Genomic DNA, 14,101 nt, shown 5'->3' with positions numbered 1-14,101 from the left:
GTTCTACAGAATCCAAAGACAGAAAAGACATCTGGGTCTCAGGAAGGAGCTAGAATCAGGAGTGGGAAAGCCATCAGGAGGCATTTGCTCCATCTTGCATCCTGGCTTTTCTCTGTGGCTTTGCTGGTGTCTTCTTGCTCAGACCAGCACTGGGTCTTCCATAGAAGTGGAGAGAATGCTCTGACCTCCTGGTCCTGGGGAGTCAAGCAGCTCTGCCTATGCCCTGTCTATGCCAGATTCCTCTGCAGAGGAGTCACATTGGCTCCTTCCTGGGAATGGTCACCAGGAAACAGACATAGCTGCTGCTGCTGCTTTTTTTGGGGGGTGAGGTGGTGGGAGTGTGTTGGGGAGACTGGGGATTCAACTCAGGGGCACTCGACCACTGAGCCACATATCCAGCCTTATTTTGTGTTTTATTTAGGGATAGGGTCTCACTGAGTTGCTTAGCACCTCACTTTTTAAAAGCCGAGGCTGGCTTTGAACTCGTCATCCTTCTGCTTCAGCCTCCTGAGCCTGTGGGATTGCAGGCATGTGCCACTGCACCCGGCAGACCTAGCTTCTTCAAACCCTAATCCCACCCTGCACCCAGCACTCAAATTTCCTTCTTGCAGCCCCTGCAGGTGGACACAGGTAGACAGAAGACAGCCAGGTGTGCTGTTGGTTCCACCCCTTGGGCAAACACTCTCCATGGCCACTCCAGCCCATGCACAGCTGGTATTGTCACATCTAAAAAAGGTTTCAACCCTAATCATTTTAAAACAAGAACACTCATTTTGACTGCTGGCTTTATTATAGAACTTTAGGGAGAATCAAAATGACTTTGGGAGAAGCAAAGGAGACTGAGACACACACAGGTTCATGGCCAATTGCAGCATGAACAGCTGGTGTCGAAGAGAAGTCCTTGCAGGCAGTTATCCTGGTAGGTGATTCCATTCTGGCAGGACCAGAAGGCATTTCTGTTATCAGCGACGGGGTACAGGCCATCGGGTTTGCCTGCACAGAATCCACTGCCCCCAGAGCTGCCACCAGAGCTCCCGCTCCCGCTCCCACCTGCATTTCCGCCAGAAGGAGTAGAGACTGGCTCACTGGGAGCAGGGGCTGTGCAACCTGAAACACACAGCACACAGGTCAGACCAGTGGGCCTGGTCCAGAGGGAAAACCGGGGGCAAGTTTCAGGAGATGGGCTGCAGTTAGCTTTGGAGTCCCCCACTTGAGGATCAGAAGGGAGCCCAACACTGAATTAAGAAAAGCTGTCATGTCAAGTCAGCCTGAATCCCCCTAAAAGCAAGTCTATCATCCCTTACGACATCAAAGTCATTAAGAAAGGACACTAAGTGCACTTTGTCTGTATAAAACACCTTTTTAGGATGAGGGTACAAGTGGTGAACAAGTAAGGTCTAAGAGAAAACCTGGTAACAATTTAGAGAGCTGGTGTGTCCCCTCAATGACAGATTAGAGACAGGAGAGAAGTAGAGAGGAGTTCTTGTTGGATCTCTCCAGGTGGGTTGAAAGACTTTGAAGAAAGGATTGTAGAGGCAGGTTTTTACTCTGAAGATCAGTATAATTTCCGTGGGCTCTCACACAACCTTAAGACTTAGCAGTGTAAAGAACAACCCAGGTTGGCCTGGTTTTCCACATGAGAATAAAATTCTTGATGTGGAAGTTCAGGTCTTGGGAAAGGACTGCCCAAACCTGTCTCCTACTTGGGCAAGAACAGTGTAAGGAAATGGGAAGTCTCCCAGTGTCCTCAGTGGACAGATGGCAAGGCTGCCTTCTGAGTTAGGAAAATTCATACACCCAGGTTCCCCTGCTGTCACTTACTGTCACTCTGCAGGCCCAGGACTTCCTTCAGGGTGGAGATCAGGGGGAACTTGCCCTGGTCGCAGAAAGTACCATTGAAGTCATCAAGGTCAATGGCCCAGACCATGGCACCTCCAAATTTGTTCTGCTTAAGCCACTGAGCCTGTGTAAGGACAGAGGACAACAGGAGTCCTTGGATTCCCTAGGGTTCCATGCTGGATCACCACATAGCTGAGGGCTGACCTTACCTTAATATTGAAGCTCTTGATGTTGTCATAGCCAATCCAGTCATTGCCCTGATAGGCATAGGGCACCTCTTGAGGGGCATCCCATTCTTGAGTGGCTCCATTTTTCAGAAAGGTGCAGATCTTAAATAATTAAACAGATTCAAATATTTAAAATATTATTCCCATGGGGGAAAATTATACACTTATGCCTTTGATTTTTCTTTCCTTTCTTGTCTCTAATTGGGTTTTCCTCAATTACCTATTTATGGAAAGGAAGCTCAAGTTGTGTTTCAGATATTCATATGTTGTCCCCATTCTGCAAGCTTGATTGGAGCAATGAACAGTAAAATGAGAGATTCATTTATTTTATTCTTTGTGTGCTAGTGTAAATGACATTAAGTCTATTGCTTGAAGAGATATTTATTATTAAGTGGATTAAGTTATTAAGTATGCTATTAAAATCGTTTAAGAATTTGGAGTAACACTGCTCAGAGCAAGTAGGTACTAGACAGAAAGAACATTCATGATTTCATTAGATTTTAGCACTAAGGCCTACTGCTGTTCAGCACCATGCACAGAATTCACAGAGAACTGTGTAAAACAAACTACCCACCTCATAGTAAGACATTAACCCAACATCCCTGGTGTAGGGCCCAGCAGGGCCAGCACCAGAAGTAGGGGCACCAATTCCGTGGTTTGAAGAGTTTCTCAGAAGGAAGTTGCGTCCATAAGTTGGGAATCCAACGATGAGCTTTTCAGCTGAGGCCCCATTGTCCCTCCAGTACTTCATGACATAATCCTGAAATGGCACTTGTGTTAGTTACAGGCTCCAACCAGCTGAGGACCCAAGGCTTAGTTATGTTAGTTCTCTGTTCTATAAATTTGCATGATATTAATGACTGAAGGGTTAGTGTTCTTCTTCCCAAAATATTTTGATGAAGTGTATTTGAGATATGATCAGTATCATGAGGACTTTGTCTAAATGACACATTTATGGAATTCACTCTGATTTTGTGCCTGAATCTCCATGTCATTTCCATTCACCTCTGATCTGCATTTGCTTCTGTGCAGAGACTTACCACATTGAGGTAGGAACTGTAGCCAGTTTCATTGCCGTATTTGTAGAGGGGGCTGTTATGTCCAGTGCGGACATTCCAGGGGCCATGGAAATTATAGGTTGTGACATGGATGTAGTCCAGGTACCTGAGGTGGGGTAAATGACTTAAAAGACTCTCCAGTGGTCATTTCCCATACCTGTGCAGACAGAAGACACCTCTCCAAAGCCTCCTAAACAAAGTCCTTCGACAGTAACACAGATCAAGGACAAGTGTACTCTGCCTCAAGGACAGCTATAGGAGTTTGAGATGAGGTACATCACTCACTGGGACAGTTGGGGAATCTCGTAGCCAGATTCAATGGTGGAGATGCCACCTGCAACTGCAGCAGTGATCAACAGCCTGGACTTATTGGTCTTCTTGGCCTCTTCTTCAAAAGCTTCACGAATTTCCTACAGAATTATGGGATATATTGGGTCACATATGAGCTGATTTACACTCCTTAACTGTCAATCAAAGTATATTTATATACATTTTTCTTTTTCTAACTGCTTTCACATATTTTGTCTTAATTTATTCTGTCAACATTCCTGATCAAGGTTGATAGGTTAGATGGTATGAATCAACTTTATAGACATCTAATATCCATACCATTAGACAATTTTTTCAAGTACCACAGCAAGTTAGTAGCCAGTTCATGACCACAAGCCAGGTTTTAGGAGGCTAGTTGGAGCTCCAGGTGTATCATTACACTGGGAAATTACAGTTGCTATAGTAACCTCCAGTTTTTAGCAGTATAGAAATTTGCTTCCATTTGATCTATGGGTGAACTACCTTATAAGACTGACACCCCATCAAGTGAAATGCTGAATTGGCCAATCAGGAAGGTGGTAACTGCCACATGAGAGACCCCCATTCAGGGCTAGAGACTTTTCAGCTCTATTTTGTGTGACTCTATCTGGCTTGCAGTACTGAGCTCAGCTCTAATAATTGCATTATGTGGTAGTGCCAGAGTGTATTCCAGAAGAGTTTCTCTGAAAATTGCTATCGGTTGAAGGAACCAGGACAGTTAACTGGAAGAAAACAAATTGTCGGCAGGATTTTATTGCTGTCTTGAAGTATTGAACCCATGTATGGCAAATCATGAGGTTTTGTTCTTTGTTGTTTCAGTGGGCAGACCACTGAACTGAAAAACTTATGACTGCACATTATACTATATGACTGGAGGCATGTTCCAGCTAAGAAGAAAGATGCTAGCTCTGATCATCAGACCTGTGTAATGAATAAGTAAACTGACTTTAGGTAGTGAGCTACGCAACACTGAAACTCTTCACAATATGGCTGACAATCTGATATATGGAGTAAAAACGTCTGTTTGGGAGAGATTAAATCTCCAAAGCATGCTTAGTCCCCAACTGTCATCATTCCATTCATTTTCTTGGTGATCATCTACCCTTGCTGATGGCTTTGGCACACTCTATCACAACTTTGCCCTGCACTCCAGATAGGTGTTCTTCCAACACCAGCTGGGCTTTCCAGATACCTCCCACTCTTGTTAATCAGTCCTTGTTCTTACTGCAAATCTAAGCGTCTCCCTGTAGTTACCATCTTAGATAAGAGCACCACAATCAAAGCAGTCCTCAAAGTCAGAAAACTGAGAGTTCTCTTACACATCTACTTGTGGTTGGTCCCTAATTCCGGTTGATTTCATCATCTTTACACACCTTGAATACAGCCTTCTTCCCTGGGTGTCCAGACATTGTTGGGCATTCCTCATCTCCAGCTTCGTTTACTCCAACAGGTGCCTAACCCTGTCCCTTCCTCCTCACTTCCTTCCCCTTCATCCTCCAGGGTTAAAGCCAGAGCAGCCTTTCCCAAGCTCATTTGTATTATATTTCTTTACTATTTAAAATCCTTCAAAGCTACCCCATTGCCTTGAGGGTAAACTCCAATTCTTTATATTAATATGAAGTCCCCACATGATCTGACTCTGGGCATCTGAGCAGCCTCACAGTCCAGCACTCACCACTGGCCCACATGGGTCTCCATGTCTTCATTTCTGCCTGCCCTGTGCTCACTTAGTTGGCTAACACGGGTTTTGTTTTGTTTTAAAGGAAGCATCACTTTACGTAGGAAGAGCTTTCTGATTTGGGGTCCAGAGCAGACTTAGGCAGCTTCTCTCTGTTACTTTTACACTCTGTGGAAGTTTATCATGGCATTTTCAAAATTACTGTAATTGTTGGTTATGTTTAAGTCTTCCACCTCAGATTCTGTGGGCTTAAAGCCAAGAGCATGTTTGTGCTCAGTAATAAAAGGCAGCTTAGTCTACTATGACTCTTAAAAGTGGTGGACTCTCTAGCCCCGCGATGTAGGTGTTTATGACACGAGTTGTGTGATCTTGGGCAAGTTTCTTATAACCTCTCTATGTCTTAGTTGCTCATCTGTAAGATAAATATTATCATAGTTATAGTCTCTGTATTGTAGAGTACAGGTGATGATGAAATGAATTACGATCTTAACACATGATATAGAGGAATGTCTGGCACCTAGCGCCCATGCAGTTATGGTTTTTAAAAGCTGTTGACATATGAATGCATGGCATCTAGGAATCTTTGCAATGCTAAAATCCTATAATTCTAAATTAAGGTTATATTCTTTATGCAGCTATCCAATTCTCCTTGGAAACAAGAGATTTCAATTATCTAGGGCTAAAGAGACTATTTCTCCCTTCCTCACCTGCACCAGGACTGTGAAGAGATGCTTATCTTGAGGGGGGCTCCCACGAGATCCAGGGAACCTCCAGTTCAAGTCCAGGCCATCAAACCCATATTGCCGCAGGAATGGGATGACAGAGGTAATGAAAGTCTGGCGGTTCTCAGAAGTGGAAACCATGGTGGAGAAACTGAGGGAGACACCAAAAAAGCAGGACATGGCCTCATGGTCTCAATACGTTGGAACATAAAAAGTGGATTCCTCGATTTCTGCCTCAGCCCTGCACCAGGACCCCTATCCCAGAGGCATGCATGCTCCTGGGCATTATTTGTCACCACTATTCTTCCAAGCTGTGGTGTCTCAGTGTTCCCTTTATAATGTTATACTTTTGCTCTAATCTTTCTGTCAAACCATCCTTGATGCTTTGAATACCTGGATGTTCAGCTCACTGTGTTCTATGTCTAAATAGGTCCCCAAATTAATGTGTCCTAAAATGATTCTTCTTGCTTATGTGCATGACTTTCTCTTTTCTTCTCCCAAAAGACAAATAGAAGTTCTACAAGATTTTCCTCAGGTCTGTACCCTTGGAAGATCATTATGGAAGCAGATAATTAAACCTATGGATAGGATCCCAAAATATCCAGCCAAATTTAAATATATGAAATTAAGTACGTACTACTTAATAAATATTGACGTTCTGGGAGAGTAAGCTATCTAGTTAGCATATTTGTTCAATGTGCATCCTTCAGTCCCTGCCTTAGATTGTGAAGCTTAAAGAGACAGAGATCACATTGGGCTAACTTGTTCCAATAACAAATGGACAACAGGCTCTTCAGAGAGGACTTACAGGGCAGTTCCAAAGTTCCAGCCTCCAATGGCCAGGAGAGTTTTCAGCTGACTGTTCCTTTAAAGCAAAAGACACAAAAATATAAAGAAAGAGAAATTTCAAAATACAGAAGTGCCTCTTTTAAAATAACATTGTTGTTTTTAGTATGGGTCTTGCTCCTATTCTGATTACTATAGAGAACACTTTTCCTCTAGTACTGAATACTTTCTTCAGAAAATTTCTTCATGTTGTTATCATCATAAATGTGCTCAGGTTTCCTAAAGGAAATCTAAACTATGAAGTGTGTGTGCGTGCGTGTGTGTGTGTGTGTGTGTGTGTGTGTGTGTGATACTGAGAATCGTACCCAGGGCCTTGCACATGCTATCTCAGTCTTCCTTATCTCTGCCACTGAGCTCCATCCCAACCACTTTTTCATTTTATTTTGATAGGATCTCTCTTGCCAAGTCTCTCAGGCTGGCTTTGAACCAGTGATCCTCCCTGCTTCATTGTCTTGATGAGATCATAGGCTTGTGCCACTGTGCCCAGTGGAACTTTTTTTTTTAAGAATGTATCAGCAAGGTGCTGGGATTGTGGCTCAATGGTAGAGCACTTGCCTTGCATGTGTGAGGCACTGAGTTTGAGACTCAGCACCACATAAAAATAAATTAGTAAAGATAAAAAGAATGTATCAGCTAAATTGTGAAGTGTGTGCCTCAAAGCTTATATTCTATTCTATCCGATAAAATGATAAATGTTGCTTGAGCATAATTACATAATTACATCCTCAGCCTCTATGACAATTAATACAAATTCATAGGTTTGGAATACCAATTTCTGGAATAGTGGTTCTCAAACATAAGTTTACATGAGAATCCAGTGCAAGAGTTGAGGAGGACATTAACATTCCAAGTTTATAGTCTTTTTCCCAGAGATTCTGCTTCAGTTGCAATGGGGTGGGGACTCGCATTTATATAAAGTGTTACATGGAATACTGATGGACGTAATCCATAATCCACAGTGCAGAAACAACATTCCAAAGCTGTTTATTTCCAACTGTGAATAATAACTATTAAATTCTAGTATTTGCATTCATGGTAGTGCTATTGCTGATGGTAGCAATCTCTTGATATGATTAAACTGAGTGAAACTGTTAACTGCGAGATAGCAGGAAGCCCTTCTCATTCTTGAGCTCAACAGTGTCTAAAGTTTAGTAATTCTCTACCCATTGCTTCCTGATGCAAGTAGCCAAGATGGTTTTTAGTTTCCTGGGACATACATACATGCATGTGCGTGCACACACACACACACACACACACACACACACACACACAACAGTGGGGCAGTCAAGAAATTGAACCCATATTTTCTGAATGTGTACTAGAGCAGGCAAGGTAGGTACTATTTTTGTCTATGTACTTGCTATTTTATGCATGTGTATCTCTGGAACCAGAAGAATCAGCATCATCTAGGAAGGGTTTGCTGGAAGTGCAGAGTCCTATCCACAGCAGAAGAATGAAATTGGATCCTTATTTCACACCATATAAAACATGTGCACAAAGTGGTTTAAAGATTTAAGACTTGAAACTACAAAAATACTAGAAGAAAACACAGGGGAAAGCTTCATGACAATGGTCTGGATGATGATTTTTTTTTTCAATGTAACTTCAAAAGCACAGGCAGCAAATGCAAATGTTAACAAATGGGTTGGCATTAACCTAAAGCCTTTGCACAACAAAGGAACCAATCAGAGTGAGGAGTAACAGAGTGGAGAGACAACCTATGGAATGGGAGGAAATATTTGTAAACCAAACATTGATAAGAGCTAATATTTCAAATATATAAGGAGCTCAGAGGAATTCAGTAGGGAGAAAACAAATAACTTTATTAAACAACCTGAATAGACCTTTCTCAAAGAAAAAAAATGGCTAATGGATATGTGGAAAGACACTTGACATCACTAATCATCTGAGAAATGCCAATGAAAACCACAAGGAGCCACCACCTCACTCTTCTTATAATAGCCATTATCAAAAATATGAAAGATAATCAGTGTTTTGTCAAAGATGTGGAATAAAGAGAACTTTTGTACACCATTATGTGGGAATGTAAAGTAATAGTCATTATGGAAAACAGTATGAAGGCTCCTAAAAAAGTTACAAATAGAACTACCAAATGATCCAGCAATCTCATTACCAGGTTTCTGCCCAAAGGACATGAAATCAATATCTTGAAGAGATATTGGCACTACCTATTAATTGTGGCATTATTCGCAATAGTCAAGATGTGGAATCAACCCAGGTGTCCATCAGGGTAAGAGTGGATGAACAAAAATTTGTAACATATACACAGTGAAATGCTATTCAGCCATAAAAAGAATGAGTCTCTCATTTACAACAACCTGGGCGAAAATAGAAGTGTTAAATGAAGTGATCTGAGGCAGGCATGGAGAGGAAAATAGCACAAAAGTTCACTTACAAGTGGAATAGAAAAAAACCTTCTACTCATAAAAGTAGAAAGTAGAGTGGGGCCAGATGGAGGTGGGGAATTCGTGGAGATGTTGGTCAAAGGATAGAAAATTCAGTGAGGCAGGAGGAGCCAGTTCAAGAAAACACCATTGTACAGTGTGGGCATTATGGTTCATAACAATGTACAGTGTTTTGAAAGTCACCAAGAGAGTGGATTTTAAATGTTCTTAACAACAACAAAAAATAAGTATGTGAGGTAATGCCTATGTCAATTAGCTCAACTGAGCCTTTCTGCAGTGTACACATATTTCAAAGCCTTGTGTTTTGCACAATAAATGCACACAATGTTTGTCAATTGAAAAGGAAAACAATATGTATTGTCTTGGTCCACCTCAAGCTGATTGACTGAATTACATTTAAGAAATACTGATGTTTGTTAACTATTGGCCCACCAAAGTAGCCCAAATTAAGTGATATGAGCCAGGCATGGAGAGACAAATAGCACAAAACCTCTTACTTATTTTTCAGGCCATTGAAAGCTTGGTAGAGAGTGACATCATTCCGTGCAATAGTGGTGATCTGGTTGTCCTTCATCCCAGCAAAGGCATAGATGAGGTGAGTACACAGGCAGGGGTCGATGTTATCAGGCATGAAGCTCCCTAGGCCAAGGCGGTACTGGGCCCAGTTGGTGAAGTAGCATGTCAGCTGGTAGCTGGAACCTGTGGGTTGTAGAGAGGAGGGGCAATGTCCTGGCTTAGGTGCTGCTGAACTGTGGAGTGAGTATTGGCCCTTGTCTTTTTTCCTCCTGTGCCTCAGCTGCCTGATCTCTGTCTGGTGGTGATGGGTATGAACAGCACCTACAGATGAGTCCAAAGATGCCAACTTAGGAACGAGTAACTGACCTGTAGTTGGCTATTATTACTATGACAGAGTCATTTTGAGATCTTGGGTTAGCTTAGAAATCTGAGAAAAGATGCCCAGTGGCATAGCTGGTTCAAATGGTGGTTCCATTCCCAGTTTTCCAAGGAATTTCCATAATGCTTTCCACCAATGTGCAGTCCCACCAGCAATGTATGAGTGTGCCTTTTCCCCCACATCCTTACCAACAGTTATTGTTGTCTGTATCCTAATAGCTGCCATTCTGACTGGAGTGAGATGAAATTTTAGAGTAGTTTTGATTTTCATTTCTCTAATTGCTAGAGATGTTGAACAGTTTCTCATATATTTATTGATTGATTGAATATCATCATCTGAGAAATATCTGTTCAGTTCCTTGGCCCATTTATTGATTGGGCTATTTGGGGTTTTTTTGTTGTGAATATTTTTGAGTTCTTTATATGTCCTAGAGATTAGTGCTCTATCTGATTTGCATGTGGCAAAAATTTGCTCCCAAAACGTAGGATCTCTATTCACCTCACTGAATGTTTCTTTTGCTGAGAAGAACATGTATGAAGACACGAATGGTGTGATTCTATTTTGTGTACAACCAGAGATGAAAAATTGTGCTCTATAAGTGAAATATGAATTGTAATGCATTCTGCTGTCATACATAACAAATCAGAATAAAAAGAAAAAGAAAGAAAAGATGCCCAGTAGTCCTACCTAGCCCAGTGAATGCCAGTTTATAACTCTCAGGTGGTTGTGCTGACGAGGTCAGCAGGGACAGCCAACCACGAACAGTATGCTCTCCCTAAAGCAACCCATCTCTTTCTGTAGTATGATTTATCTCAACATATTTTTTTTTCAAAAAAGTAATGCTGGGATATATTTTTGAAATCACATATTTAAACAGACAATTGCATTATCAATATTCACCTCATTGATGAATATTCTTGGGATTCGAGATTTTTGGTAGGAAAAGATTTTTGTCAATAGTAAAACAGAGTCACTGACTTACCCAGCTGAACATTGAGCAGAAGGGCCAGTCCTAAAGAGAGAGAGAAAAAAAAAAACCATTTATTCTGAACCTGTTATCTGTATCCTGGAGAATCTGATTCTGAGGCCTTGGGTGCTATCCTATTTACCATAGATTTTTACACTTAGTGTAACTAGATGCCTATGCCAGAGGACAGTCCTTTCAATAAACACACCACAAGACCTACTCTTCATAACTTAATAAAAAATGGCCATAGTTCCTTCTTCTACCTTCTGTTTCAGAAAAGAGTATTATTGAAGAGAGATTGGCTCTTCCATATTCATGTGGCATTATTCACAATTGCCAAGATGTGGCTACTGTCTATGAAAGGTGCACAGTCTGACAGCAACCCCCATACTCAATTACTCAATAACTGCACATCCACAAATGCCCCCATCTCCTTGAGCTGAGGTGAGTATAGCCCTGTACAGTGGAGGCATCAGGTATCTTTTAAAGCAAGGAATTCAGTGTCCTTTGGATCTTATGAATTTTTTTTTAACTACCCGGCAAGAGAAGAACTTAAGGTTTCATTTGGAAAAGGCCGTGAGCCTTTGTAAAGATTGTGAATCACAGCTTTAGAGAAACTAATAAATTTTTCCAGGCCAGGTGTGGTGGAGCATGCCTGTATCCCAGCAGCTGGAGAGGATGAGGCAGAAGGATCATGAGTTCAAAGCCAGCCTCAGCAACTTAGTGAGGCCCTAAGCAACTTAGTAATAGGGTAGACCTTGTCTCTAAATGAAAAATATATTTTAAAAAAAGGATTGGGGTTGTGACTCAGTGATTAAGCACACCTGGGCTCAATCCCTGGTACCACAACCACAACAAAAATTCTGCATATGACTTGGCTCTGAACATCTATCAACCACTTCTTGTAATGAATGAAATTCTAAGAGCCACATTTTAAATGTACCTCATCCACTCAGTAGGACTATAGAGTACTGTTAGACCTGGATGCAAGAAAAGACCACTGACTCCAATTAAAATTAAATTAAAGCAAGCTACTTATTTCCACTGGCCAGGCTGCCTCTCTCACCAAACACCGAGAACAAGACAGCAGCCTCAGTTTTCCTGCAGCCCAGCTTTATAGCCCAGAAAGTTACACAAAGGGGGGTTACAGATAACAGAACTCTGACAAGCATGACACAAATGGTAGTTTACATTTTTTGCTGGCTCCAACATCAGAATTTATGAGGATCATTAGAGCCTCAGAGAGGGTTGTTGTCTGGCCAGGGAAGGCCAAGATTTGTGAGGCGTCACTAAAGTTTCAGAGAGGGCTGCTATCTGGTCAGAGAGCCAGTCATGGGTTCAAGGCATGGGCAGGCATTCCAAGCAGGTTCAGAATTTGCAGTAATTTATACTAAAGCTGAAATTATCTTTTCATAGCTTTGTGGAGAGATGGCTCCCAATTTTAAGAAAAGATCAGGTTGGGTCTATGAAGTACAAAAGAGAAATAATCCTTAAAACAATAGAACAAAGGCAACTTACATAGCTATATTATCTCATTTCCTACTGATTTTCTCCCCTGAAAAAGCGACTTGTCAGACATAATAATGCAATTATAATTGCATAATAATGCAATTCCAATTAGGTGCTGAGTGAAGAGGAGAGGAGAAAACGGAACCCAGCCAAAGATGAAAAAAGATAGACAAGCACTGGAAGAAAGTGAGCCTTTTTTTCAAGACCATGAAAATTTGAAATGATCAAAAATGGAAAAGCATAGATGCCTCACGTAAAGATTTCCTGAGAGAAAGAGAAATCAGGTGAGGTGAAGACACCATTTGTCATTGCATCTTACCTGTGAGGAGAGTAAGTCTTGCCATGCCGTTAGTACTGGTCCAGGAGAGCCTGGGTTTGCTTTTATACCATCTGAGTCTCCGAACAGTAAATGGAGAGTTTTAAACCAGGATGTGTGCCAAAGCTAATCCACTAATCCTTGTGTCAACAAGTCTCCTCCCCTAGGACACTGCCCCCTGGACCTCCCACCAGCTGCACCCCCTTCCCAGCCCCAGAAGGAGGAACCATGCCACATCTTCCTTTAGGGAGGTGGAGTCCATCATTATAGAAATCACTGACCCAATAGCTTTCTTGGCAGTTCTCACAGCTGATAGGCATCTATTTTGATTCTGTGGTTAGGTTTTCTTTTGAGTACATTTTGTGACTGATATCAAATCATGTCCTTATTGGAAAGTAAATAATAGAACCCTTAGAAGTTATTAGTAGATTTTTCAACCTTTCTTCTTCATGGAATTTTGCCTATGGAATTTGTACAAAAATGCCAAAGGTACTTTCCCTTTGTAGGTGCTACTTTCTGAACATTTTACTTTGGAATGACTTCAAGTTATGAAGATATGATAATTGTATCTAAGACTGTTTGGTTCCTGAAAAATTTCCTCTCAGGCCACCAAGAACCTCTTGGTGTTCCCTACTTTCAAGTTATATCCAGGACATGCTAAAAGAATTCCGTTTCATGTTGCTGATGGATAGAGATGGGTATGAATACTGAAATCAGTTTCTTTTTTGTAAAAATATTTGGAATTGACCATTTTTAGAATTCTCTGTTAAAATTAATGCCAATTTGCCCTTTCCTAACACCACCCATTGTCATTCTCCTACAGTGAATTTCCATTACACTGCAGTGGTCTATTCATGGTCCTGAGATCTTGTATGCCTCTGCTCAAGTTGCCCCTCCACCTCTTGTCTGGACGGTCTCCTTCTCCTCCCTGCCTATCTCCATTTAGCAATTCTCTCAAATCCAGATTAGATCCTCTCTTTGTATTTGAATGAGCTCCACTTCTTTTTAATTAATCTATGTACTCCAGCACATGTGGCTGTAAAGCTTATATGGTATAATCTTGTGACAACTCCTGGAATTCAGTTAGTGAATATGGATGTCCATCACAGGATGGTGGCACCTTCATAGGGGGTTTGTTTATTTATTTATTTGTGTCTGGACTGGTTTTTCCATTATTATATTTGGAAATTATAATGTCCCCATTCCTCTATGATAGTTAAGTCTGGAGGTTTTGTTCCTGTGCTCATCAGTTTTCCACTGCTGTGACCAAAATGCCTGATGAGAACAACCTGGAGGAGGAAGAGATTTT

The 14,101-nt window shown here is 41.5% G+C and overlaps 1 protein-coding gene across 1 annotated transcript; it reads right to left on the bottom strand.

Moving 5' to 3' along the window:
• Positions 1-856: 856 nt before the first annotated feature.
• On the bottom strand, positions 857-12,850 carry LOC144249114 (acidic mammalian chitinase-like). The gene is made up of 11 exons (XM_077791310.1): positions 12,796-12,850; positions 10,983-11,012; positions 9,603-9,804; positions 6,642-6,698; positions 5,819-5,984; positions 3,410-3,534; positions 3,107-3,230; positions 2,641-2,826; positions 2,049-2,168; positions 1,822-1,963; positions 857-1,107 (listed from the first exon to the last, which is right to left on the bottom strand). The coding sequence occupies exons 1-11, from the start codon at positions 12,818-12,820 to the stop codon at positions 857-859; spliced, it is 1,428 nt and encodes a 475-aa protein (XP_077647436.1). The 5' UTR covers positions 12,821-12,850.
• Between the last annotated feature and the right edge of the window lie 1,251 nt (positions 12,851-14,101).

The sequence above is a fragment of the Urocitellus parryii genome, chromosome 11, assembly GCF_045843805.1.
Source record: "Urocitellus parryii isolate mUroPar1 chromosome 11, mUroPar1.hap1, whole genome shotgun sequence".
NCBI lineage: Eukaryota > Metazoa > Chordata > Mammalia > Rodentia > Sciuridae > Urocitellus > Urocitellus parryii.
This window is presented reverse-complemented; position numbering and strand designations above follow the sequence as displayed.